This window comes from Colias eurytheme, chromosome 17, assembly GCF_061535395.1.
Source record: "Colias eurytheme isolate Ceu_HAF_F1 chromosome 17, ilColEury1 Martin Lab GWU primary, whole genome shotgun sequence".
NCBI lineage: Eukaryota > Metazoa > Arthropoda > Insecta > Lepidoptera > Pieridae > Colias > Colias eurytheme.
Window position 1 is genome coordinate 4,965,293 of NC_142996.1, and position 25,365 is coordinate 4,990,657.

The following is a 25,365-nucleotide window of genomic DNA, read 5'->3' on the forward strand; positions in this document are numbered from 1 at the left end:
AATTTGAATTTGAATTTGAATTTGAATTTGAATTTGAATTTGAATTTGAATTTGAATTTGAATTTGAATTTGAATTTGAATTTGAATTTGAATTTGAATTTGAATTTGAATTTGAGTTTGAATTTGAATTTGAATTTGAATTTGAATTTGTTCGCTGTTCGCTGTTCGCTGTTCGCTGTTCGCTGTTCGCCGTTCGCTGTTCGCTGTTCGCTGTTCGCTGTTCGCTGTTCGCTGTTCTTGTTCGTGTTTGTGATTTCAATTTGAATTTGAATTTGTTCGTGTTCGTGTTCAAATTTGAATTTGAATTTTAATTTTAATTTTAATTTTAATTTGAGAGTTTGTGTTCGTGTTCGCTGTTCGCTGTTCTTGTTCGTGTTTGTGATTTCAATTTGAATTTGAATTTGTTCGTGTTCGTGTTCAAATTTGAATTTGAATTTGAATTTGAATTTTAATTTTAATTTGAGAGTTTGTGTTCGTGTTCGCTGTTCGCTGTTCGCTGTTCGCTGTTCGCTGTTCGTGTTCGTGTTAATGATTTCAATTTGAATTTGTTCGTGTTCGTGTTCAAATTTGAATTTGAATTTGAATTTGAATTTGTTCTTGTTCGTGTTCAAATTTGAATTTGAATTTGAATTTGAATTTGAATTTGAATTTGTTCGTGTTCGCTGTTCGCTGTTCGCTGTTCGCTGTTCGCTGTTCGCTGTTCGCTGTTCGCTGTTCGCTGTTCGCTGTTCGCTGTTCGCTGTTCGCTGTTCGCTGTTCGCTGTTCGCTGTTCGCTGTTCGCTGTTCGCTGTTCTTGTTCGTGTTTGTGATTTCAATTTGAATTTGAATTTGTTCGTGTTCGTGTTCAAATTTGAATTTGAATTTGAATTTGAATTTGTTCTTGTTCGTGTTCAAATTTGAATTTGAATTTGAATTTTAATTTTAATTTGAGAGTTTGTGTTCGTGTTCGCTGTTCGCTGTTTGCTGTTCGCTGTTCGCTGTTCGCTGTTCGCTGTTCGCTGTTCGCTGTTCGCTGTTCGTGTTCGTGTTTGTGATTTCAATTTGAATTTGAATTTGTTCGTTTTCGTGTTCAAATTTGAATTTGAATTTGAATTTGTTCGTGTTCGTGTTCAAATTTGAATTTGAATTTGAATTTGAATTTGAATTTGAATTTGAATTTGAATTTGAATTTGAATTTGAATTTGAATTTGAATTTGTTCGTGTTCGCTGTTCGCTGTTCGCTGTTCGCTGTTCGCTGTTCGCTGTTCGCTGTTCGCTGTTCGCTGTTCGCTGTTCGCTGTTCGCTGTTCGCTGTTCGCTGTTCGCTGTTCGCTGTTCGCTGTTCGCTGTTCGCTGTTCGCTGTTCGCTGTTCGCTGTTCGCTGTTCGCTGTTCGCTGTTCGCTGTTCGCTGTTCGCTGTTCGCTGTTCGCTGTTCGCTGTTCGCTGTTCGCTGTTCGCTGTTCGCTGTTCGCTGTTTGCTGTTCGCTGTTGGCTGTTCGCTGTTTGCTGTTCGCTGTTCAATTTTTGCTTTGAATTTGAATTTGAATTTGAATTTGAATTTGAATTTGAATTTTAATTTGAGAGTTTGTGTTCGTGTTCGCTGTTCGCTGTTTGCTGTTCGCTGTTCGCTGTTCGCTGTTCGCTGTTCGCTGTTCGCTGTTCGCTGTTCGCTGTTCGCTGTTCGTGTTCGTGTTTGTGATTTCAATTTGAATTTGAATTTGTTCGTGTTCGTGTTCAAATTTGAATTTGAATTTGAATTTGTTCGTGTTCGTGTTCAAATTTGAATTTGAATTTGAATTTGAATTTGAATTTGAATTTGAATTTGAATTTGAATTTGAATTTGAATTTGAATATGAATTTGAATTTGAATTTGAATTTGAATTTGAATTTGAATTTGTTCGTGTTCGCTGTTCGCTGTTCGCTGTTCGCTGTTCGCTGTTCGCTGTTCGCTGTTCGCTGTTCGCTGTTCAATTTTTGCTTTGAATTTGAGTTTGAATTTGAATTTGAATTTGAATTTCAGTCCGCTAACTGGACGTTCCAACATTAAGAAATAGTGAAAATACAATCATAATCTTTGTGACTTTTAGTTGGACGGCCTTCTAAGAGCGAACACAACATGCAACAATTATATAAACCTACACTTATAATAACAATTAAAAATAACAATTAAAACATAATATTAGTTACATATTTGGTAGAGAAAAGAAATATTTTTTGATTGTACTGACCGATGCATTAAACAAGTCGAGATCATGGCAGACAGTGTTATAAGTGGTACACATACGGTTGATAGGTGAATTTTGGCCGTATTTAGTGCGACATAGATTTAAGTTAAAGGTCTTATGAGTGTGGATACGGGAACCAATTCTTGGCGCGTTAAAATTTAGGAGACCAAGCAGATCAGGACTGTCCACCAAACCATGAAGAACCTTGTATAAGAAGACCATGTCCGCTGACTTACGCCTTATAACTAGGGAAGTCATATTATAGTGTTCAAGCCTAGAATTATAGGTGGTTAAGCGTCGGCAGAGGTTATTGGTATACGTAAGATGGTATAGGAATTTCTTTTGAAGTTTTTCAATTCTATTGACATGGACTGTGTAAGATGGGCACCAGACCTGACTACAATATTCAAGCAGACAGCGAACGTAACAATTGAAGAGTATGACGGGAATTTCTGGATCCTTGAAGGCTTTAGTTTGTCGGATCACAAATCCCGCAAGTCTTGCCCCTTTACGGGTTATGTGATCAATATGCTCTCTGAAATCCAATTTTTTATCAACTATAACACCCAAGTCTCGTAAACTCGAGACCTCTTTTACTTGAGCGTCGTTTATTTTATAAGACACACTATTCAATTTTGAGCTTCTAGTGAACTTGATGTGGTAACACTTGGAGGCATTAAGAATCATTTTATTTGATTCGCACCATTTAGTAACATTATCAATATCGTTCTGCAAAGCAATAACATCCTCGCTATCACGAATGGTTCTATAGATCTTTAAATCGTCTGCATAAAGTTTGTACTCTGAGTTTATTACAGAGCAAAGGTCATCAATAAATACAATAAAGAAAAGAGGTCCGAGGTGGGATCCCTGCGGTACGCCAGAGGGAACTAAAATAGGCTGTGAAGTATAGCCTCGAATGGCAATAAGTTGGGAGCGATTTCGCAGGTAGGACTCACACCACCTGAGGAGAGAACCGCAAATGCCAGCCCGACCAAGTTTATCTAAGAGGATCTCATGGTTGACAACGTCGAACGCTTTCGAGAAATCTGTATAAATCGCATGTGTTTCAAATTTGCTTTCAAGAGCTCTGTAAATATGAGTGACGTATGCCATAAGGTTCGAAGCAGTGGACCTCCCTGGTAGAAACCCGTGTTGATGACAGCTAATTTGGGACTTGAAGTGGGAATATAATATTTTTTGGATCATTGATTCGAAAACTTTGCCAAAGGAGGAGAGAATAGAAATCGGTCTATAGTTAGTCACATCACTGTGGTCGCCATGCTTGTGGATCGGTTTGACGTAAGCTGTTTTCCATTTACTTGGAAAAACACCGACATCTAGTGACTTGTTAAAAATTATATGCAGCGGAGTAACTAACTGGGAGGCACAATTTTTTATGAACATAGGTGGTATAGCGTCGGGTCCAGGACCCTTACTAGCGTCGATATTCTTCAGGGACTTTAAAATCTCAGATTTAGCAAGGGTACAGGAGCCAAGGGAACCCACAAGACTAGGAGAATTGACACGTACTGAAGAGTTATTGGCATTATTGTTGTAAATTGTTTGGAAGTATTTCGCAAATAAATCACAAATCTGCTGCCCGCCCCTAGCCACTTGACTATTGTGATACATCTCATCCGGAATTTCATTGCTATTGGATCTCAAAGATTTTATATATGTCCAAAAATATTTAGGGTTATTCTTAATGTGGGATTTAGCATTTGCTTTGAATTGAGATAAACAATGAGAAAGCATATCGTCACATCGCTTGCGCAACATTTTGAATGTGACGTGGTCTCTGGGATTTCCATACGCCTTAAATCTCTTATGAAATTTGGCCTTTTCTTTTAAGGCTTTAATTAAGGGAAGGCTAAACCATGAAGGGTAGTTATTTTTCCTTGGATTAGATAATGGAGTATGTTTTTGTATAATGTTGTTTAGGACAGAGTAGAAATTATCAACAGAGTCATCAACCGAATAATTAGATTTAAGATGCGTATTCCAGTCTACAGTATCCAACTCTTGGAGGATGCGTGAAAAATTAGCTTTGGAATAATTAAGAAATGGTAATGCTTTAATCTTAACTCGTTTTGGCGGCTTAAATTTCATGGTAATACTTTAAAACTTAAAACTTAAAACTTAAAACTCAATTTCAATTTCAATTTCAATTTCAATTTCAATTTCAATTTCAATTTCAATTTCAATTTCAATTTCAATTTCAATTTCAATTTCAATTTCAATTTCAATTTCAATTTCAATTTCAATTTCAATTTCAATTTCAATTTCAATTTCAATTTCAATTTCAATTTCAATTTCAATTTCAATTTCAATTTCAATTTCAATTTCAATTTCAATTTCAATTTCAATTTCAATTTCAATTTCAATTTCAATTTCAATTTCAATTTCAATTTCAATTTCAATTTCAATTTCAATTTCAATTTCAATTTCAATTTCAATTTCAATTTCAATTTCAATTTCAATTTCAATTTCAATTTCAATTTCAATTTCAATTTCAATTTCAATTTCAATTTCAATTTCAATTTCAATTTCAATTTCAATTTCAATTTCAATTTCAATTTCAATTTCAATTTCAATTTCAATTTCAATTTCAATTTCAATTTCAATTTCAATTTCAATTTCAATTTCAATTTCAATTTCAATTTGAATTTGAATTTGAATTTGAATTTGAATTTGAATTTGAATTTGAATTTGAATTTGAATTTGAATTTGAATTTGAATTTGAATTTGAATTTGAATTTGAATTTGTTCGTGTTCGCGTTCGCTGTTCGCTGTTCGCTGTTCGCTGTTCGCTGTTCGCTGTTCGCTGTTCGCTGTTCGCTGTTCGCTGTTCGCTGTTCGCTGTTCGCTGTTCGCTGTTCGCTGTTCGCTGTTCGCTGTTCGCTGTTCGCTGTTCGCTGTTCGCTTTTCGCTGTTCGCTGTTCGCTGTTCGCTGTTCGCTGTTCGCTGTTCGCTGTTCGCTGTTCGCTTTTCGCTGTTCGCTGTTCGCTGTTCGCTGTTCGCTGTTCGCTTTTCGCTGTTCGCTGTTCGCTGTTCGCTGTTCGCTGTTCGCTTTTCGCTGTTCGCTGTTCGCTGTTCGCTGTTCGCTGTTCGCTGTTCGCTGTTCGCTGTTCGCTGTTCGCTTTTCGCTGTTCGCTGTTCGCTGTTCGCTGTTCGCTGTTCGCTGTTCGCTGTTCGCTGTTCGCTTTTCGCTGTTCGCTGTTCGCTGTTCGCTGTTCGCTTTTCGCTGTTCGCTGTTCGCTGTTCGCTGTTCGCTGTTCGCTGTTCGCTGTTCGCTGTTCGCTGTTCGCTGTTCGCTGTTCGCTGTTCGCTGTTCGCTGTTCGCTGTTCGCTGTTCGCTGTTCGCTGTTCGCTGTTCGCTGTTCGCTGTTCGCTGTTCGCTGTTCGCTGTTCGCTGTTCGCTGTTCGCTGTTCGCTGTTCGCTGTTCGCTGTTCGCTGTTCGCTGTTCGCTGTTCGCTGTTCGCTGTTCGCTGTTCGCTGTTCGCTGTTCGCTGTTCGCTGTTCGCTGTTCGCTGTTCGCTGTTCGCTGTTCGCTGTTCGCTGTTCGCTGTTCGCTGTTCGCTGTTCGCTGTTCGCTGTTCGCTGTTCGCTGTTCGCTGTTCGCTGTTCGCTGTTCGCTGTTCGCTGTTCGCTGTTCGCTGTTCGCTGTTCGCTGTTCGCTGTTCGCTGTTCGCTGTTCGCTGTTCGCTGTTCGCTGTTCGCTGTTCGCTGTTCGCTGTTCGTGTTCGTGTTCGTGTTTGTGATTTCAATTTGAATTTGAATTTGTTCGTGTTCGTGTTCAAAGGAGAATGACCACGGGTGGTATCGGTAAAATTTTAGTTGTGCCACGTATTCGTGATATTTTTAATTCCTATTTGTATTTATAATGATCATTTGTATCAATATTAAGTCTTAATTATACCGGATAAATTGAAATAATAGTAAAAGTTATTCTTTTGAAACATGTATTAGGCATGACGAAAGATTTTGAAATCCTCTTCCATAATGTGTGTATACGTTTACTATACAAGAAAAACCCTATATTTCGGTAATATACTTAAATTTAACGAAGATAAAAGCCATTTTTCAAAAAATATTTATTAACTGTGCCAAAACAGCTCGCAGGTGTCATGGCGTAGGCGTGACGTCACTCTTTAGTAAATACGTAATTATTTGTACGCATTGCGAAGAAAATTAAAAAAATATTTATTTAATATGTGTTATAGAAACGAATTTCAAAGTTTATAAGTGGTGTGTAGTATTGCAGTGTGAATCCACATAAAAATAATGCTCAAAAATGTGTTAGTAATTATTTCAAGCGAGAAAATAATAAAAAATGATTGTATAAAGTTGGCGCGGAGAACCCCGAACCACGTATTCGTGAATTCGCAATTATATTTCTGTTCAGAGTCGATAAAGCATATTACGTTAAACAATAGAAAATAAATAAAAATGCGTATTCTCAACATATTCATAACAACAAAACACATCTGACGTGAGTTGTTTACTTAAGCGTGACGTCACGCGTGTTTTAGTCAAAATGGCGAACTGCAGAATTTCAATGTTTTATTTTATTGATAATCTCATTAATCTTAATGTTTTTAAGATTTCTAAGTCACTATATTCAATTTATTTATTATACATTTTCCCTTAAAAACACTAATACGATCATTTATGGATACTGTCGTCATGCCTATACTAGTTGTGTCACGTGTTTGTGATATTGTTAATTCCTATTTGTATTTATAATGATCATATTTATCACTATTAAGTCGTAATTATACCGAATAAATAGAAATAAAAGTAAAAGTTTTTGTTTTGACACATATATCTATCTCTCTTGCAAGCGTCCTGCGTCATATGTCATAGTTGAATGAATGTGTTCGACGCATTGTTCGACGTTATTTATTTTGAATTTGTTCGTGTTCGCTGTTCGCTGTTCGCTGTTCGCTGTTCGCTGTTCGCTGTTCGCTGTTCGCTGTTCGCTGTTCGCTGTTCGCTGTTCGCTGTTCGCTGTTCGCTGTTCGCTGTTCGCTGTTCGCTGTTCGCTGTTCGCTGTTCGTGTTTGTGATTTCAATTTGAATTTGAATTTGTTCGTGTTCGTGTTCAAAGGAGAATGACCACGGGTGGTATCGGTAAAATTTTAGTTGTGCCACGTATTCGTGATATTTTTAATTCCTATTTGTATTTATAATGATCATATAGGGAAAATCAAATACATTTTAGTGATTTTATTTTTCCCTTTTTTTTTGCATGCCGTACGGCCGTGTGTAAGCGAGAGGGAATGATAAGCGCCGCCATTGAAGATTCGTTTCTTTATTGAACTGCGTACATCACGAACGCAGTGTTAATCGGAGTATTGTATCTATGGTATGAACATGCATTTTCGACGTCAAATTGTCAAACTCAACTAATCTGTTGTCATCTTCTTGTTCAATCCTATTATTCGGTTATATTGCATAAATATTGTTGTAGCGATAATTAAATTGTGAAAAATAACTTTAATCCTAAGTATTCGTCAACCTTTTTGACTAAGGTATGTAGAATTCATAAAATGTCTAGTAATTTATTAGGTTCAAGATGCGGTATCCGGGGTAGGTAACATTGTTATTCTTTGTTATTAGATTTCCTGATTAAATTGAAGTATGGATCGTCTGCTTCGTCTTGGTGGAGGTATGGCAGGCTTGTCTCAAGCGCCGCCTCCCACAGATGCTCCCGTGGTTGATACGGCGGAACAAGTGTACATTTCGTCATTAGCCCTACTTAAAATGCTCAAACATGGTCGAGCTGGTGTTCCCATGGAGGTTATGGGTCTTATGTTGGGTAATTATTCCTTTTTTTCAGTTTTTATTAAATTCACTTTTTATTCAATGACACAGCAATATGATACAGTAAAATTTTACACAGTCTTTGGGACATTGGGTTTTAATATTATATGTCTGTTTATGGCTTTTTTAAGTTGTGATATTATTTTAAGATTAAATAAACATTGAAAATAAAACATCACTAACTGCCTTGACAATAACTGAATAACTATTATGGCATGATAACATTCACAAATTTTTTCAAGATGTATTAAAAAGTAATTATTAATTTAATTAATGTTTTTGCAGGTGAATTTGTTGATGACTACACTGTGCGTGTGATTGATGTATTTGCTATGCCCCAAACTGGTACGGGTGTATCTGTGGAGGCTGTGGATCCAGTGTTCCAAGCTAAAATGTTGGATATGCTGAAGCAAACTGGCAGGCCAGAGATGGTTGTTGGATGGTAAGCATATAAGAGATTTTAAAGTGAAACTTTTATTACATCGTCTCAAACTTTTTGGTCTGTGTAGCGCATGTCCCGTGACGGTCGGCTGCCAAGTAGGTATAAACTATAAAGCAGTGTTCGGAACCGTTCGAACAGTTTCACTTTTACCGTGGTTTCATAAAACCACACAACATTTTTTTCATTTACTTGCGTCAAGAATTTACTTTTAGACTAACAATAAGAAATTTTAAAATTTTGTTATTCTTTGTATATATATTAATGACTAAATACTCATTTCTCATAAATTGATATGCAAATATTCTGGTGTGTACTAGAAAAGGCTTATTTGATTTGTATACTTTTTGTTTGCCTGAAAACAATTATGGTTAGGATATTGGGAAACATAGGCATATCCTTTTTTTATTAGCTTTTGTTTCATTTACATCTAATATATCTGTTTTATAACTTTCAGGTATCACTCCCATCCTGGATTTGGCTGTTGGTTGTCTGGTGTTGATATTAACACACAGCAATCTTTTGAAGCTTTATCAGAGAGAGCTGTTGCTGTGGTCGTTGATCCAATCCAGTCAGTCAAGGGAAAAGTAGTGATTGACGCTTTCCGTCTAATCAACCCTAACATGATGGTCCTTGGCCAGGAGCCAAGGCAAACCACATCTAATCTTGGACATTTACAAAAACCATCTGTACAAGCTCTCATCCACGGTCTAAACCGACACTACTACTCCATAAGCATAAACTACAGAAAGAACGAACTAGAACAGAAAATGCTCCTCAATCTTCACAAAAAGTCCTGGATGGATGGACTCACTCTCTCTGACTATAAAGAACATTGCAAAATTAATGAAACAACAGTCACAGATATGTTGGATCTCGCTAAGAATTACAATAAGGCCCTCGAAGACGAAGAGAAGATGACTCCAGAACAGCTAGCTATTAAGAATGTCGGCAAACAAGACCCCAAGAGGCATTTAGAAGAGAAAGTCGATGTTCTGATGGCCAACAACATTGTTCAGTGCCTAGGCGCCATGCTCGATACTATGGTGTTCAAATGATTATTATAAGAAATTTTATATTTATGATCTTAAGGTAAATAATGCAGTGGCACAGTAAGGGTTCGAGCCTTGTTTGTTTCTATTTCCAGAATGATTTTCCACAATGTTACTTATGTATTAACACTAAGTACCTTACATAAATAAACAAATTCCTTTTTTAATTGTATTTATTTAATAGAAGAGCCTTTGTGGAGCTATCTGAGTTACGATTGTAGCAAGTTTGTCCTTTATAGCGGGCAAATACTTTGGGCTAGTAAAGTCAATGTCAAACATAGGCTTTAAATTCTTCTGCGAGTTTACGATGTTTTGTATTATTTTCTTCATTTTTTTGAATGCTTTGTCAGGATTATCCATAGTAACCTGTAAAAGAATGTTAACAATAATATAAGTTTAAAAGTTGTGTGTACCGATATAACTTTTTATAACATTGAACAATACAGGGTGTCCCACTGTTGGTATACTAAGCTCAAAGGAGGCTATAGTTTTACATACCTACGCTGAGTACGTAAAAAATACTTATAAAATTCCATTTTTTTTTCAAATAGATGAATTTTTAAAACTCTATGTGTACACCCATAACAAGCAACCCGCTCAACTTTGCCACCAGAACGTGAGCTATCGTTTAAGATTATGTTTTCATAGACAAAATGCGGCGGCATATAACTGGCGGCAAAGAGCCAACGACCGGGCTCAGTGGCGTGCATTAGGAGAGGCCTACGTCCAGCAGTGGACATCGAAAGGCTGATGATGATGATGATGATGATGATGATGAGACAAAATGCATTAGAGAAGCGGTATATGCCGGCTGCGCGAAGCTAGAGTAGAAAACATGGATTTTCAGGAAAAATTTAGCAAAAAATTTTTGACGTAGGTAATTTTGTTGTTAAGTTAATTTACGTGATCAGGGTATGCAAAACTACAAGTTCCTTCGCGCTTAGTATACCAATAGTGGGACACCCTGTATAATGTTAATTAATACAAATTATATTTCAACTTTTTTTTCATACATAAATAAATACTTACTGTGTCCCAAAATAGACCAGGGCAAGTACGATGTATTTCATCATAGTCGTCTTTGATAGTCGTCGTAAAAGTTCCCGAAGGCAGCTGAAAAACATTTTATGCAAAAAAAAAAAAGTTAATAAAAACTGCATTTAGCTCTGGCGGGAATAAAGCATGAATGAGCGTTTTGAATGACCTTAAAACATAATTCGAAAGATAAATATAGAAATGCTTTTGAGCATTCAGTAAGTATTTAAGTTAAAAAACACTACTTGGGCAGCTTTTTGAAAAACTATTTTTATAGTCTTTATCTCATTCTTCCCTTTGTTGCTTTGAGTAGTATAAATGCCACAGGTTAAGTTAGTGATTGGATACTAGAATCCATACTAATATTATAAATGCGAAAGTAACTCTGTCTGTCTGTCTGTTACTCAATCACGCCTTAACTACTGAACCAATTTGCATGAAATTTGGTATGTAGATATTTTGATACCTGAGAAAGGACATAGGCTACCTTTTATTGCGAAATATGTACCACGGGCGAAGCCGGGGCGGATCACTAGTACGTAATATATTATTATTAGTTTGTGCTAGAATGTGTGAACAGCTCCAACCAGGGAAAGAAAATATTGCGATGTAACCATGAAACGTGTCTCCTATTATAGTGGAATAGTTGCGAATTCCATAAACATTCTTTGGCAAATAATTATTTAATGTGTAAAGTCTGAATTTTGTGTGCAATTGTAAAATTTTAGTAGTTTTCGAGAAAAAAAAAATGTTCTCCGCGTGCATTTTATGATGTACTAACTTGAACTGTGTCAGCGTGGTGGATTACGGCTTAATCGCTCATAAAGCCAGTTTTTCCGTTCTGACGACATTAATAATTATAGTTACTTTGAAATATAAGTTAAATAAATAGAATAGTCCATACCTCCTTTAAAGTATCCAATTGCATTTTAAAAAAGTCGGGATCATCTAGTTTACTTTCATGTCTTGGCACCTTGTCTGAAAATACGAAGGAAAAAAATAATAAAACTTTAACGATAGGATAATAAACTTATTTCGTACGCAGTTAATCACGTGTAAGTTTTCGAATAAGCGGATGATATTTCGGGGCCAAACTTGTTATCCGTAATAAAGCTTTTGTAATTTTTTGATAAAAATTGATGATGATCTATACGAAGGTAAAATACCTACCAAACAAAGAAACTAATGATATACTTATGTTTATAACTTTCTAGCCTAGGTGTTCGATAACTGTGCCGTTATTTATTAAAAAGTACTTAGATAAATAATGTTGTTTATGAGAAAACATACAATATTAATAATTAAGCTACATAGTAAGTAGATACTAGATACTCTGTTACATGAAACATACGAGGTTCATTGAAAATTTCACTGGCTTGCAACAGACCATTTTTAGTCAGAAATGCAAACCACAAATCCGAGTTTTGGGACACATTTTCACCGTGGTGACCGCACATTCTTGCGTTTGTAGATGTTGATTGTAATACATTTTCCACTAAAGAAAAATAAAAACAAAAAAAATAAATAAAATAAAACATATCAGTGAAAAGGGATTTTTAATTTACGCACTTTCCTTTTGTGGCACTGGTTCAATGTAAAGTCCAGATGGATCTGATTCTTCAGTCGCTAAATCAGTATTTTCAGGAGATGTAAAAGCAACTGATTTTGAAGATTTTCTGCTACCCACTGCAACATATGTGGAAATGTAATTTTATAGTAAGTAACGATTATACCTAATTATAATCAGAAGTATCTCTTATATACCTATACAGGGTGTCCCAGCAACGGTATACTAAGCCCCAAGGAGGTTATAGTTTTGCTTACGCTGAGTACGTAAAAAATACTTATAAAATTCCAGATGAATTTTTTTGACAAAAAGATGAATTCTAAAAATTATGTGTAGGTACACCTAGCAAGCAACCCGCTCAACTTTGCCACCCGCACTTATATCTCGATGCCCGCACGTGAGCTATCGTTTAAGATTATGTTTTCATAGACAAAATGCTCACATTAGCGAAGCGTAATATGACGGCTGCGCGAAGCTGGAGACGAAAACATGGATTGAAAAATTTTGGCGTAATTTTGTTGTTTAAGTATTTTTTACGTGATCTGCAGTGTATGCAAACTTTAAGTCCCTTCGCGCTTAGTATACCAATTATAGTGGGACACCCTGTATAGGATTAGAAAGCTGCCGAAAAATGAACTAATAACGTAAGTACCTTTCAAAGATGTTTGTTTAGTATCAAAACTTTTTGGTCTGCTAGAATAACGGCTGTATCTTCTGTTTGCATATAACATGAAAAAAAAAATTACTTTACAGCAATAGTAGACACATTAAATAAACATAATTTTATTAAAATACGTGCGTTTTAGCTCGCCCTCGATCCACGGACGATGCTTGACCATACACAGTGCTCGTGTATTCATCCATAGGTTGAGTTTCCTTATACAAGGAATAAAGACTGGAGTCAACTTGACTGGTGTTTTTGTCACGATCGCTCTTGCAAACATCCCCGAGAGATGAGCTCTGTAAACGAATATCATTCATAACAGTCGCTCTACATACAGTTTTCGTGCCTTTACATAATGAGCGCAGATACCCACAGGAGTCAACATTGTCAGTCTATTGACATTCTTAATATATTTACGTGGTTTTCGCGACTCGCTTTCCATTAAGAGCGAACATTCGGACTCCATTATGAATTCGCTTTGGCTTTTGTCTTCGGGTATTGCCTAAAACAATAGAATATGAGAAAATAATCTACGTACCTACGTACACAAATAGCATTTTTTTTTTCATATAAAAATTATACACAAACCTGAAGAATTTCATTCAAAATGCCGTTAATAATTATTCTACCGGATAGTAAAACTTGTAATGTAGATATCTCCATTAGCGATTGGGTGCACATTTTTTCTTCGTTTGATAAATCCCTTGCACTAAAAGGAGAAATTCCGTGAGGAACATTTTAAATGCATACCTACTTATAAATAGGTACGTTACAAAATATATAGAAAAGTACTAAATCACACATTTTACGTTCCTGTTGCCTGGTTGCGAGTGCTCGTTTATCGGAACAAGTCGTTAATATCAAGTAGGGCTGTCGACCTCGTAGTTTTAGCATAAGAGCACCGAGTAGATCCATTGTAACAATCTTCACCTTTCCATCCTTGACGAATGCTTCTGCACGACCTATATTTGCGCATAATTAAATAATTTTTCGAGGAAAATTAGTGGGACCTTATACTTACATTCTACACAAATTGAAACTCAACGTTTTATATAGAGCTATCAGAGAATAATATAAACTACATTATTTTAATTAGGTAAATATGTACTTAACATATCTACATGTTAAACTACAAGCGTGCTTGGAAAGCATAGGTAGAGCTGATGAAGACAGCCATACTAAATCTGTGACAATTTCCAGATGCAGTAACTATTCTGTGTAAACTGAGTGCTCTATGATTTTTAATTAAATGACCGGTAACTACCTAATTCGTAAAAACTACAACTATATCATTAACAGCGAACTAAATGTTATCCTCTTTTTATAAGAGGACTCTGTTCTTTGTCTCTATTTTTAACAATTTAAAAGGCATCTTGAAGTTTTAATAATTTAAGGTTCTCTCTCTAGTTGAAATTAGACAATTACTTAGCCCATACGATTCACTGTCCATTTCGCTATAGGTGAGGAATTCACCATCAAGTAACATTTCGTCGAACTGTTTTCTGGTTATTTGTTTATAATGGTTGTGCGAATGGTGAAATGCAGTAGTATGTTGCACAGCTAATTCCACATGCGAGGCACATTCTGTAGCAATACGACGAGCCAACGAGCCTAGCAAATAAAACTTTTTAACAATTGTCTTGGCAGAAGCTTTACAACCGACTTTAAAGTTACGTACCTAGTTATTCAGGACAGGTAAGTTTAAAAGATATGGAAAAGTCGTGTTAGTTATATTATACCACTTATAAACTCAAGATCGGCTAAACAGATTTCAACGATTTTAACTTTTTAATATTTGTTTCCGCTAGATTCAGATAATAAATAAATAAAGGTCATTGTGTGTGCATTTTTATATTAAAAATGCACTCATGTACTTGAACATGGATATGGGTATAAAAAAAGTACTCATACTGAAATATAAATAACATTGCATCGGTGCATCGTCGACTGCATTGTTTATCGTCTTATCAGACAATATATTATCGTTACGGTCACTATATTCGGCGAGATGCCAAACATGTTCGAATCTTCAAGCTATATCTGAAACAGGGTCGTCTTAGAAGAGTAAATATTCCTGGGATGTATTTGCGGTTATTCCTCATAGTTCTGTTTGTATTCATAATAAAATCAAATTGTTCCGATTTTCGTTAAGCATTGAGTTCATAGTCAAATTTTGCACAATAGTTTTCCATATCTTGATTTTAAGCCTAATAATCAAAGAGTCGTCGTCGATCCGAGACTTCAAAGTGCTTAAATTCGGTTATAAATCTCTCAAATGTAGTGTATTATTATTATATATTGATAAAAATGCCTTTTCGCACAGTTACCTGTATCATAAATATGTCTAAAGCATACCCTAATCGTTATCTATCAATAACAGTCAAAGTGAGAGCCCGTTTATTACCGAAGCCTCATTTCCTTGATTAATGGTCAAGAATTTATTACCTACGCGTTTTGTTATTTTCCTTTTAATTAACAATTTAAAGCAAGGTCATCCCTAGCATCTTTTCTTTCTTCCCTTAACCCCTTACAAATAAATTTTAATACGAAGTTAGGGCTTAGCTATATTTATTAATTAAGGTAATTTATGTTCATCAGGTAATTTTTTATTTTTATTTAATATTAGAAAGGAAGATAGACTCGGTTATTAAAATTACGTGTACCTTTTTTTCCCAGGACAATGATTTAACATTTTATCCTTTATTTTTTATACATAACTAATAACCATAGAAACATATTGGGGTAGATACTAATTCTAAATATTGATGACCGAGTGACAGAGTCGGGTCGTAAACCCTATCAACATGAAAATATGGGCTAGGTAGTTCAAATTCACTAACATGTTGTAGTACAAATAACATCATCTTTGACCAATAAACGTTTTCATTACAGCGTATTCAATGTATTAAACCTAATTAGTACCTTTTCCAACAGCTTCGTAGCCCACAAAAACGATAATGGGCACGTCAGTGGTATCGGCAGGCGGGTTGTAGGGTGATACGCGCGCGCGAGACATTTGCTCGATGTACATCAATCGTAAGAGACGACGGGAAGCAAACATAAAGATATCTGGCTTCATATTCATTTTGAATGTCCTCTGTGTAATTAATAATATCATAAATTGTTAGGAAATAGGACCTAATAAGACCTTATAGGACAAAAAGAGTTTTGTTTAAGTTACAATGAAAGGAATCGTGCTTATTAATTTAATTCAATCTAGATCTTGTTCTTGAAAAATCAAATGACAGAAAATATTAAACAAATACCTAAAAGCAGGAAAGAAATTATAATATTTTGTAAATTTAAATTTCTTTTCATTTCAGACGTTCTTGTTAAGAGTGTCCTCGATAGAACGCCAAAAATAATATAAACATTTCGCTTCTTAATTATGTTTGAAAGTATTTTTGAATATGTTAAATGTACCTGTTCAACAGGATCCAGATCAATGTCGTCTAAGCATAGTAAGAGAGGAAAAGTATTAATAACAACATCCTTATATCCTGGGGCTGAACACATAGGGTTGGATCTAAAATCCAGGACGGTAAGACGTCGCAGCTTGCTCATGTACACTGCCAGTTCCAATAACGAGCCTAATCTATTATTCCGTATGTGTAATTCGCGAAATCTGAAAATAATATAAACACATGTGCTTCCACGATCCAATATACGATATTATTTCTTGCTGCGTTCCTAAACTTATAAATGTTTTAGATACTGCTGTAGGTATGTATAAACGTCGTAAATTATAATATAAGAAATACTTCTGCTTTCTATATGTAAAATAACTATGTTTCTATTTCATATTTTCTGTTTTAGGTACTACTATTTCGTTATGTTTGTAAAAACTAAAGCAAGTAGTTGAGAATTTAAAACTTAGCGCGCTAGAGTCTACCCAATTAAAAGTTGTGTTTATTCATACTTTGCTCGAGAAATAAGTTTATACCAGAACATATAGACCGGACTCTCAGTGGAGTTTCGTTTGCAAAAATCGCGGACCTAAATCTGACTTCTGATATATATTGTATAGATCCCAGACATCCTATAGACAGATGTTGCCAACCAGTTTTGTGGTCCCCCTGCCCGCACCCCGGTAATTAAATATGGCATTTAAAGAAAAAAATAAAAATTTCCAAAACATGCCGTGTGGGGTATCAAATGAAAGAGCTTATTGAGTAGATCACGAATATATAGCAAACTATATACATTTCTTACACTTTATCTAAGATTTTTTAGAAAATTTACGAAAATGGTCCATTTTTGAGTTAACTTTAAACCACTATAGATTGAAAACTCATGAATATATTTTTTAAATTATTATTTTAAATAATTAACAATAGTCCATTGTTTACGATTCAATATTTCGTACAGTGAAATAGTTGCATGGGGGAGTGGGGGGAGCATTCAAAGATGGCGAGTATATTTTCAAGTTCATATAGTATATAGTTATTTTCATCAAATCCACCACATAGCTCACTTATATTATATTACGAACTATTGAATCATAAACAATGGACTATTGTTAATTATTTAAAATAATAATTTAAAAAATATATTCATGAGTTTTCAATCTATAGTGGTTTAAAGTTAACTCAAAAATGGACCATTTTCGTAAATTTTCTAAAAAATCTTAGAGAAAGTGTAAGAAATGTATATAGTTTGCTATATATTCGTGATCTACTCAATAAGCTCTTTCATTTGATACCCCACACGGCATGTTTTGGAAATTTTTATTTTTTTCTTTGTATGCCATATTTAATTACCGGGGTGCGGGCAGGGGGACCACAAAACTGGTTGGCAACATCTGTCTATAGGATGTCTGGGACCTATACAATATATATCAGAAGTCAGATTTAGGTCCGCTATTTTTGCAAACGAACATCTCCTTGGAGCCTGCTCTAATAAGTAATTACAATTTTCAATTCTTAATTAATATAAAATAGACATATTTAATTAAGAAAAAATTACATGATATAAAAACAGTAAGTAGGTACAGCTAGTATACATTTTTCTATTACTTATAAATGAATCTGAAAATTGTTACAATACTTGAAAAAATGTCATACGTTAATAATATATAGGTATGTATCAATAAAATATATCAAACCTCGAGCAGCCTGAAAATATCTTCATGGATGTTAAATTATTCTCGTTCAAATTTAAATATTCGAGATGAAGAAGTGTCCACAATCCAACGTCGTCGCCAAACTCAAAATCCGATATGTTATTATAGGACAAGTCGAGCCATAATAATCGCAAATGATTTAGATTCTCAAACCTTTGTATGTGATTAAAGGAAAGATCCAGACGACGCAAATATCTATTGAAATAACATTCATTACAGATTATATATCATTCTTTATGTATGTAAATATCAATTTAACTCTTTATTTGAAGAAATTCATATCAATATAGAAATCAAATGTAGAGTTCGCAAACACGCAAAAAAGTGACTTAAATTACTTTGAATTGGATACCCCAGTCTTTATAATACTTTTATTACAAATCTATTGTGAAGTGACCGGAAAACTTCTTTTCGCACATTTCCTTTTCCGAAATTCCAACCTTGAGAGTTGAGACCCAATCCGTTAAACCATAGCTAAGATAAAAACGTGCGTGTGTGAATGTTGCAAACATACCGACTTATATGTTCGTATCCATGGTATATCTATACTATAATATTATAAAGCTGAAGAGTTTGTTTGTTTGAACGCGCTTATCTCGGGAACTACTGGTCCGATTTGAAAAATTCCTTCGGGTAGATAGCCCATTTATCGAGGAAGGCTTATAGGCTATAATATCATCTCGCTAAGACCAACAGGAGCGGAGCACAGCTAGTAATATATACGATATCCTACCAAAATAATTGTAAACATCGTAATTCAATTAAAATCAATTATTGAAACTGACCTCAATGTATCCAATCCATTTATTGATTTAATATTATTATGAGATAAGTCAATCACAGTGATCGACCAAAATGCACTTAAATCGCGTATTTTAGTTACTGAATTATATCTATAGTGAACCTCTGTTAAAAACCATTGAGCTGTAATATAAAAAAATATATATAATTAATTTAAACTTTTTAAATTTATATAAACTTTATTTGATAGAATTAAATTATATAACATACGTGTATCATGATCCAAAACTGTTCGAAAGCTATTAAATGATACATTGAGAAACTGAACATATAGTAGATACGAAAGAACGCTCAAATCATCCAGTAAATTTGATGAAAGATCCAAATATACCAAATATTTGTAATTTTTAAGAACATCAATGTTGTGAAGATACTGAAAAATAAGTTGAAATGATTGAATAACAACGTTAAATGTGCTACGCAATGAACAGCTACGTTCTAGCTACAGCGAGCGTAGCTGTTCAATAAAATGCTACGAAAAAGAACAAATAGTAAATCCCTATTTCACGCATGTGAATTTCGAAAATAAATATTTTTTTTAAATTTGAAAAAATTTTAATATTTGCTTTCTTTGTTTAATTGACTGGCAGTAATGGATAACATTAAATAAACAGAATAAGTAAGGAATCGGTCACCTAAATGTTTGGAGACATTTTCCAGGAACAAAACGCTCTGTACCTAATCTTAATAGTGGTAAGAAATAAAACCTCCATTTACGCTCACATTTTCGAGATTAGGGGCGGTAATAGCAATCAGTCAGATATATTGCCACTTTAAGGTTTACGGACTTGCTATTACCTTAATATTATTACGATATAAATTGTTATCCAGTATTATACTATAATTTGTCACGAATACAACAAACAAAGGAACTACTCAGTATTTGTACTAAGCCACATTGCACTTAAAACTTTACAGCGGCTTTCAGTTCCAACAAAAAAGGTTAGCGAGCTTACTTATCCTTTTTAGAACTTTAGAGAATGTATCCAATATCCATACCTATATATCAACTTATTGTGTTACTGTAAAATATGTGCTTCCAAATTTAATTAATTTCTAATCGCTAAAGCCGTTCCCATGAGAGCAAAGGCGCTATAAATAGAGCGCATTAGCCCAAAGCCTTTATGACGGGCTTACCTTGGACGATAAATCCAATTTAATATACACGTAGTCGCCTAAAATTGGAGATCGCTTCAAATAACTGAGGCATGTGCTAACTAGGTCCCTTGTGAGTACGCCACCTTCAATATCCGGGATATCGCTCACATTCCTTATATGTACTATTGGGGAGTACACGTCCTCGTACAGTTCGGGAAAATTGTAGAAACAACCCCATAGCTGGTGTTCGTTCATGAGCGGTGTGACATTTATTGGAAACTGTAATGAATTTTGTTTAGTTAGGTAGCTGTCTGCGAATCAAAATTGGATACACATAGGTGGCTTATTTGGAACACACTGTCATTCAAAACCGATCGGATATTAAGAAATTATTGATTGAATAACATTTCAGTATGAAAGTATGTTTAAAAACATTCTCAGGGATCATTTTTAAGCTATTGCATAGCTTCTATCGCGGGCCTTGAGCGCGGGGACCGAATCCAGAAATTCTGTAACGAAAAAACCTCACGCTCCCCACTCCGACGGATGCGGAGGTGTGGCTTGAAAGCATAGCATGCAATAGCTTTACCGCGGCAGTCCCCGAGTGCCACACGTCTTTTTTTTGTTTACAAAATAATAATGAATAGTGAATTAATAAATAATGTAAGTATGTATGTAGGTACTAGAATTATACAATTGTAACTGTACAATTTAAAAAACGAAAGTATATATTTCTATAAGATTTTATGATAAACTAGCGGTCCGCCCCGGCTTCGCCCGTGGTACATATTTACGTTTTCTCTACATAAGAACCATCCTCGTACTTCAAGGAATATAATAAAAAAAGAATTATCGAAATCGGTTCAGCCGTTCTCGAGTTATGCGCTTACCAACACATTTTGCGATTCATTTTTATATATAAGAAGATTATTCTCCAGCTGCTTTTACAAAATATAAACACACTTTCTTTATGGGACAAAGAAGAAAAGTAAAGTAAAATTTGTCAAAACAAAGTTCTAATTAAAATATTCTAACGAAAAAAGTTTGACGCCGAATTTTTCTTACCTGTTCAATTAGTTCACTTTCTTCATCTTTATTCTGAAACTTGGAAGGATCAAACAGCGGAATAGATATTTTCTTTAATGGCAAAGAAAAACTTTTGAATCTTTGATCTAAAACAAAGGGACAATAATTAATGAGTATGGTAGAAATTACATTAATCGATATTCATACTTTACCTATAGCATAAGGCTTTGTTTTAAGTTTTTTCTCTTCTCTTTATTAAATATTCAAATAGTTTTGACCTCGAATATTCCATAAGAAACCATAATATTCCCATGTTTTTGTAACCGCATTTGATATTTACAATTTACATCGTTAAAGTCATAAATAATAAGTGCCTTCCATTCGCTTCTATTTATCCAATCGAACTTTCGAAGTAATTACATTGCTTATAAATATGTATGCGTATAGTATGCGCTTCTGACTTCTGTGACCTACATTATTTTGTTGAGCTGATAATGATATAAACAGCAAAAAATGCATTCATTTAGTACATGTTTTAACTCCATCAATTCAGCTTCTTTGACGTAACAAATAAATAAAAAAAAACAGAAAATTAAACATGACTGAACTATGTGAGATTAATATAAATTACGTAATTTACAAAATATTTGATTAAACAGAAAATTAGAATCTTTAAAAATAATATGCAAAGTTCAGTGAATAGCTCGGTATATAGACATATTATATTTGAGTAATGCCCGCGAATGCAAGCTTCGCAATTCCACGAATGCGTGGAGGCATACCAAGTGATCAGCCGGCCGTGCTGGGAATCATTGGTTTGCGCTATATGCAATTTCATGAAGGGTTCGATTCAATAACCCTCATATTTCTATTAAACTGCATATTTAATTTTAGTTTAAGTCTACTATTTATTTCCATTCTTTATTACTGTATAACCATTACTTTGTTTATGATGCTTTGAATTTAAAATATGGATCAATGCTTTACTTATGTCATACAAACGCATTTCACTGTGATTTCACTAAATATTTTTACATCTTTCTTCTTATATATAAAATTCTCGTGTCACAATGTTAGTCTGCATACTCCTCCGAAACGGGTGGACCGATTCTCATGAAATTTTCTGTGCATATCGGGTAAGTCTGAGAATCGGCCAACATCTATTTTTCATATGTACCACGGGCGAAGCCGGAGCGGACCGCTAGTATCTTTATAATTCGGATTACCATTTTTAAGCTAGGTGTTCACTATATCCATTTTATATTACAGTTACACAGGTAGATTTGTCGTCGTCGTTTCAGCCGTGGGACGTCCACTGCTGGACAAAGGCCTCCCTCAGGGTTTCCACCACGACCGGTCACCGGCGGCCTGCATCCAGCGGCTCCCTGCCACTCGGACCAGGTCGTCTGTCCATCTTGTGGGTGGTCGTCCCACGCTTCGTCGCCCAGTACGTGGTCTCCATTCGAGAACCTTTCTGCCCCAACGGCCATCGGTTCTGCGGGCTATGTGCCCAGCCCATTGCCACTTCAGCGTGCTAATCCGGCGAGCTATGTCGGTGACACCGGTTCTCCTACGGATCTCCTCATTTCTGATTCGATCTCGTAGGGAAACTCCGAGCATAGCCCTTTCCATAGCACGTTGAGCGACGCTGAGCTTGTGCACAAGGCCCAGGGTTAGAGACCACGTTTCTGTACCGTATGTCATCACTGGCAACACACACTGCTCGAAGACTTTTGTCTTCAGGCACTGAGGGATTTTGGATGAAAAGATGTTATGTAACTTCCCGAACGCTGCCCATCCGAGTCGGATTCGACGATTGACCTCTTTCCGACTTTTCTTTCCTCTTTCGTTCAACACGAGTGAGTAATTGGCAAAATTGTGGTCACTTTATTCTAAACTGAATAAGTTAATAAGCTGGGATATTGCATACAAACTAATATTAGGTAGTTAATGTGAAATAAAACGTTGCTGAAATATAAGCAAAAACTGAGTTTCTTCTAAGAAAGACTTTGTTCGTACTAAATTTCTAACTAATACTATACTCGTCTCGATAGTTTGTGTCGCTTAATTCATATATTTCAGTTGTGATAAAAATGTATCTAAAAATGGCATAAACATTTGTTTTAAATACCTCGAGACATGTCATCCAAGGCCAAGGCGGACATGTAATTTATCCTAGAGACTTCGGTCCAGGTTTTGAGAAGGCTGCCAAAAGGCACAAATCTCATAGAACTTGAGAGCTTCTTCTCGTCACCCAAATTTGCATTTTTCAGTGAATTACTTCCAGAACTCATGTTAACTTTAAGTCGCTACTTAGCTAAATATATTTATAGAAAGTTTAAGAAATTTCAGTATAATCAAGGAGTTAAGTTATGACATTGGAAATACCATAAACCGTAGAAAAACATGCATAGATTGAATAAGTTTGGAATACGTCCTAATTTATGTAAGATCTTTTTCGGAAAATTGAAACCACGGGTCCGTCCGTGGCTGAAACTGCGCGGCTGGTACCTACCGCCTGCAGTTTGTCATATACCTAGACAACAATAAACATAGGTACTATGCAAGGTACTATGTATAAGAATGCATAACATACTATGCGTTAGATATCAGGAGTATGTTTACGTACATGATTGATTTATTCGTACACATGTTTAAATTAATTACATTATCTATTAAACACACTAAATTATATGGATGTACGCGGATTAGGTACTTGTGACATATTAGATCTCTAAATAATGACTACGACTACAACTGAGATGTTGTAACCGTAGTATATTATTGTCAATAAACAAGAATATACTAAATGAAAACTCTATTTGCAAATAAATCATCACATCTCTGATCATATTATAAAATCACACAACAAATTAAGCGTGTATCTACATTGCAAATAAATACAAAGGCTAGTAAAATATTTATCGTCCGATTGTGTCCCTCCAGTCTAATGACATTATCAGAATTGCATACGCATCAATTTTTCACTGGTTTGCGGTGATAAAAATGAAAAACAAACACGTTGCAGATTGTTCTCGGTTTATAGCGTGTTTTAGATTACGCTTGGGTTGTTTGTTCGGACATACCCTTTATTATTCTTGTTGTTTATAGCTCTACTGGAAATGGCGTTGTTTTATACGTCCAATTTTAACAGCAATCAGTAGGTGTTGATGTTGGTGAAGAAAATTCTAGAAAAACTTTGTTTGATAACGTTTAGCTAGTGTTTAAAAGTTAACAATACATGAGTATTGTATTTTACATAAAACCCTAGCATAACCGATGCCAGACGTTGTAATTATTTTAATCTTTCAATTCTTTTAACGTCTTGAAAAAAAACTTCCTTGGACGGACTTGAAACATAAAGGAGCGTCGAAAATTGTATTAATAAGTCATTAAAAGTTCGTAAACTTAAGAAAGAGGTTGAGATCCATCGAGGGTCATAACGTTCTCAAAGGTTTTGAGATGAAATGAGTTAAACTTAAATAATTATAAGTGTTCAGCAATTCAAATTTTCAATGGACCTTTACGTGTTAAGGCTGTGAATGGCGATATGCTTTAATAAATTGTCTTTGGATTGCAATGTTATTTAATATTCCTTTTTAAAATACCTTCAAATAAAATATATAATATAAGAATTAAATCATAGATAGACATTTATTTTTAAATCGTTATTGATAATTCACCATAATAATTTTTAGGTATAGGTAGGTAGGTATCTTTTATTCTAAGGAGCGCTTATTTTAAACTATTTAATAATATGCAATGACTTAAAAAAAGTTTAGAAAATTGATATAGGTACCTATCGTGATTAATAATCTTCAATAAGTATCCCCAAGTAATTTATACGAAACAAATATTTTCCAAATAACAGTCTAAGCTTAGTCATACCTATCTTTGAAACAACAGCAAGGAAAAAAGCGGGAAAACATTGTTATCGAAGTCAATTTTGTTTTCTACAAATTTGGTCACAAACAGCGTTCAAATTGTCACTTTCAAAATTTCTCTCAAAAACAACGAGTCGAAAAAAATAAACAGTAAGTTGGATATAAACCCTTGAATTAGTTAATTCAAGGGTTAATTCACTATGAATTCGTTGGTTTGCAAAATATTATCCAGTGCAGTATTTTCTATCTGATATTAAATAATATGCTCTTATAAAATATTAATCTCAACTGTATAGAAGAAGTTAATGTATTAGAAAGGAGAAAAAGATGTCGTTATTTTTTAATTGGTGATAACAGAGCACTACCTCTCAGAGGTGTGTAAAAACTTACAATTTATATACAAATCTACATATTATACAAGTGTCTACGGTGTACAGGTACTGAATTAGCTTTGTGTGTTCGATATTTGTTCTTAAAATTGTATTATATACTTTCTGTGATAGTTGCAATGTCAGATTTTCAAATTAAAAAATAAATTCAAATATTTTTAGAGGAGAGAACCTACAATCAAACAAAAAAGATAAGCTGAGGCGTTTCGTATTTTCAACCTGTAGCTTCACTAACTGCTAATAAATGTTCTCT

The 25,365-nt window shown here is 34.7% G+C and overlaps 2 protein-coding genes across 2 annotated transcripts; one reads left to right on the forward strand and one right to left on the reverse strand.

Annotated features, from left to right (window-relative positions):
* The first annotated feature begins 7,586 nt into the window (after positions 1-7,586).
* Rpn11 (regulatory particle non-ATPase 11) lies at positions 7,587-9,693 on the forward strand. Its single transcript, XM_090111706.1, has 4 exons — positions 7,587-7,743; positions 7,832-8,030; positions 8,321-8,477; positions 8,932-9,693. The coding sequence occupies exons 2-4, from the start codon at positions 7,853-7,855 to the stop codon at positions 9,530-9,532; spliced, it is 936 nt and encodes a 311-aa protein (XP_089967832.1). The 5' UTR covers positions 7,587-7,743; positions 7,832-7,852; the 3' UTR covers positions 9,533-9,693.
* A 10-nt stretch (positions 9,694-9,703) lies between these two features.
* On the reverse strand, positions 9,704-23,133 carry LOC149901204 (uncharacterized). Its single transcript, XM_090112000.1, has 19 exons — positions 22,971-23,133; positions 22,291-22,545; positions 20,879-20,985; positions 19,853-20,092; positions 18,926-19,088; positions 18,700-18,838; positions 17,897-18,109; positions 16,216-16,417; positions 15,715-15,889; positions 14,218-14,403; positions 13,595-13,754; positions 13,381-13,501; positions 13,166-13,294; positions 12,924-13,088; positions 12,781-12,865; positions 12,131-12,247; positions 11,466-11,539; positions 10,556-10,639; positions 9,704-9,892 (listed from the first exon to the last, which is right to left on the reverse strand). Exons 1-19 carry the CDS (start codon positions 23,131-23,133, stop codon positions 9,704-9,706), a joined length of 2,967 nt encoding a protein of 988 aa, XP_089968126.1.
* Between the last annotated feature and the right edge of the window lie 2,232 nt (positions 23,134-25,365).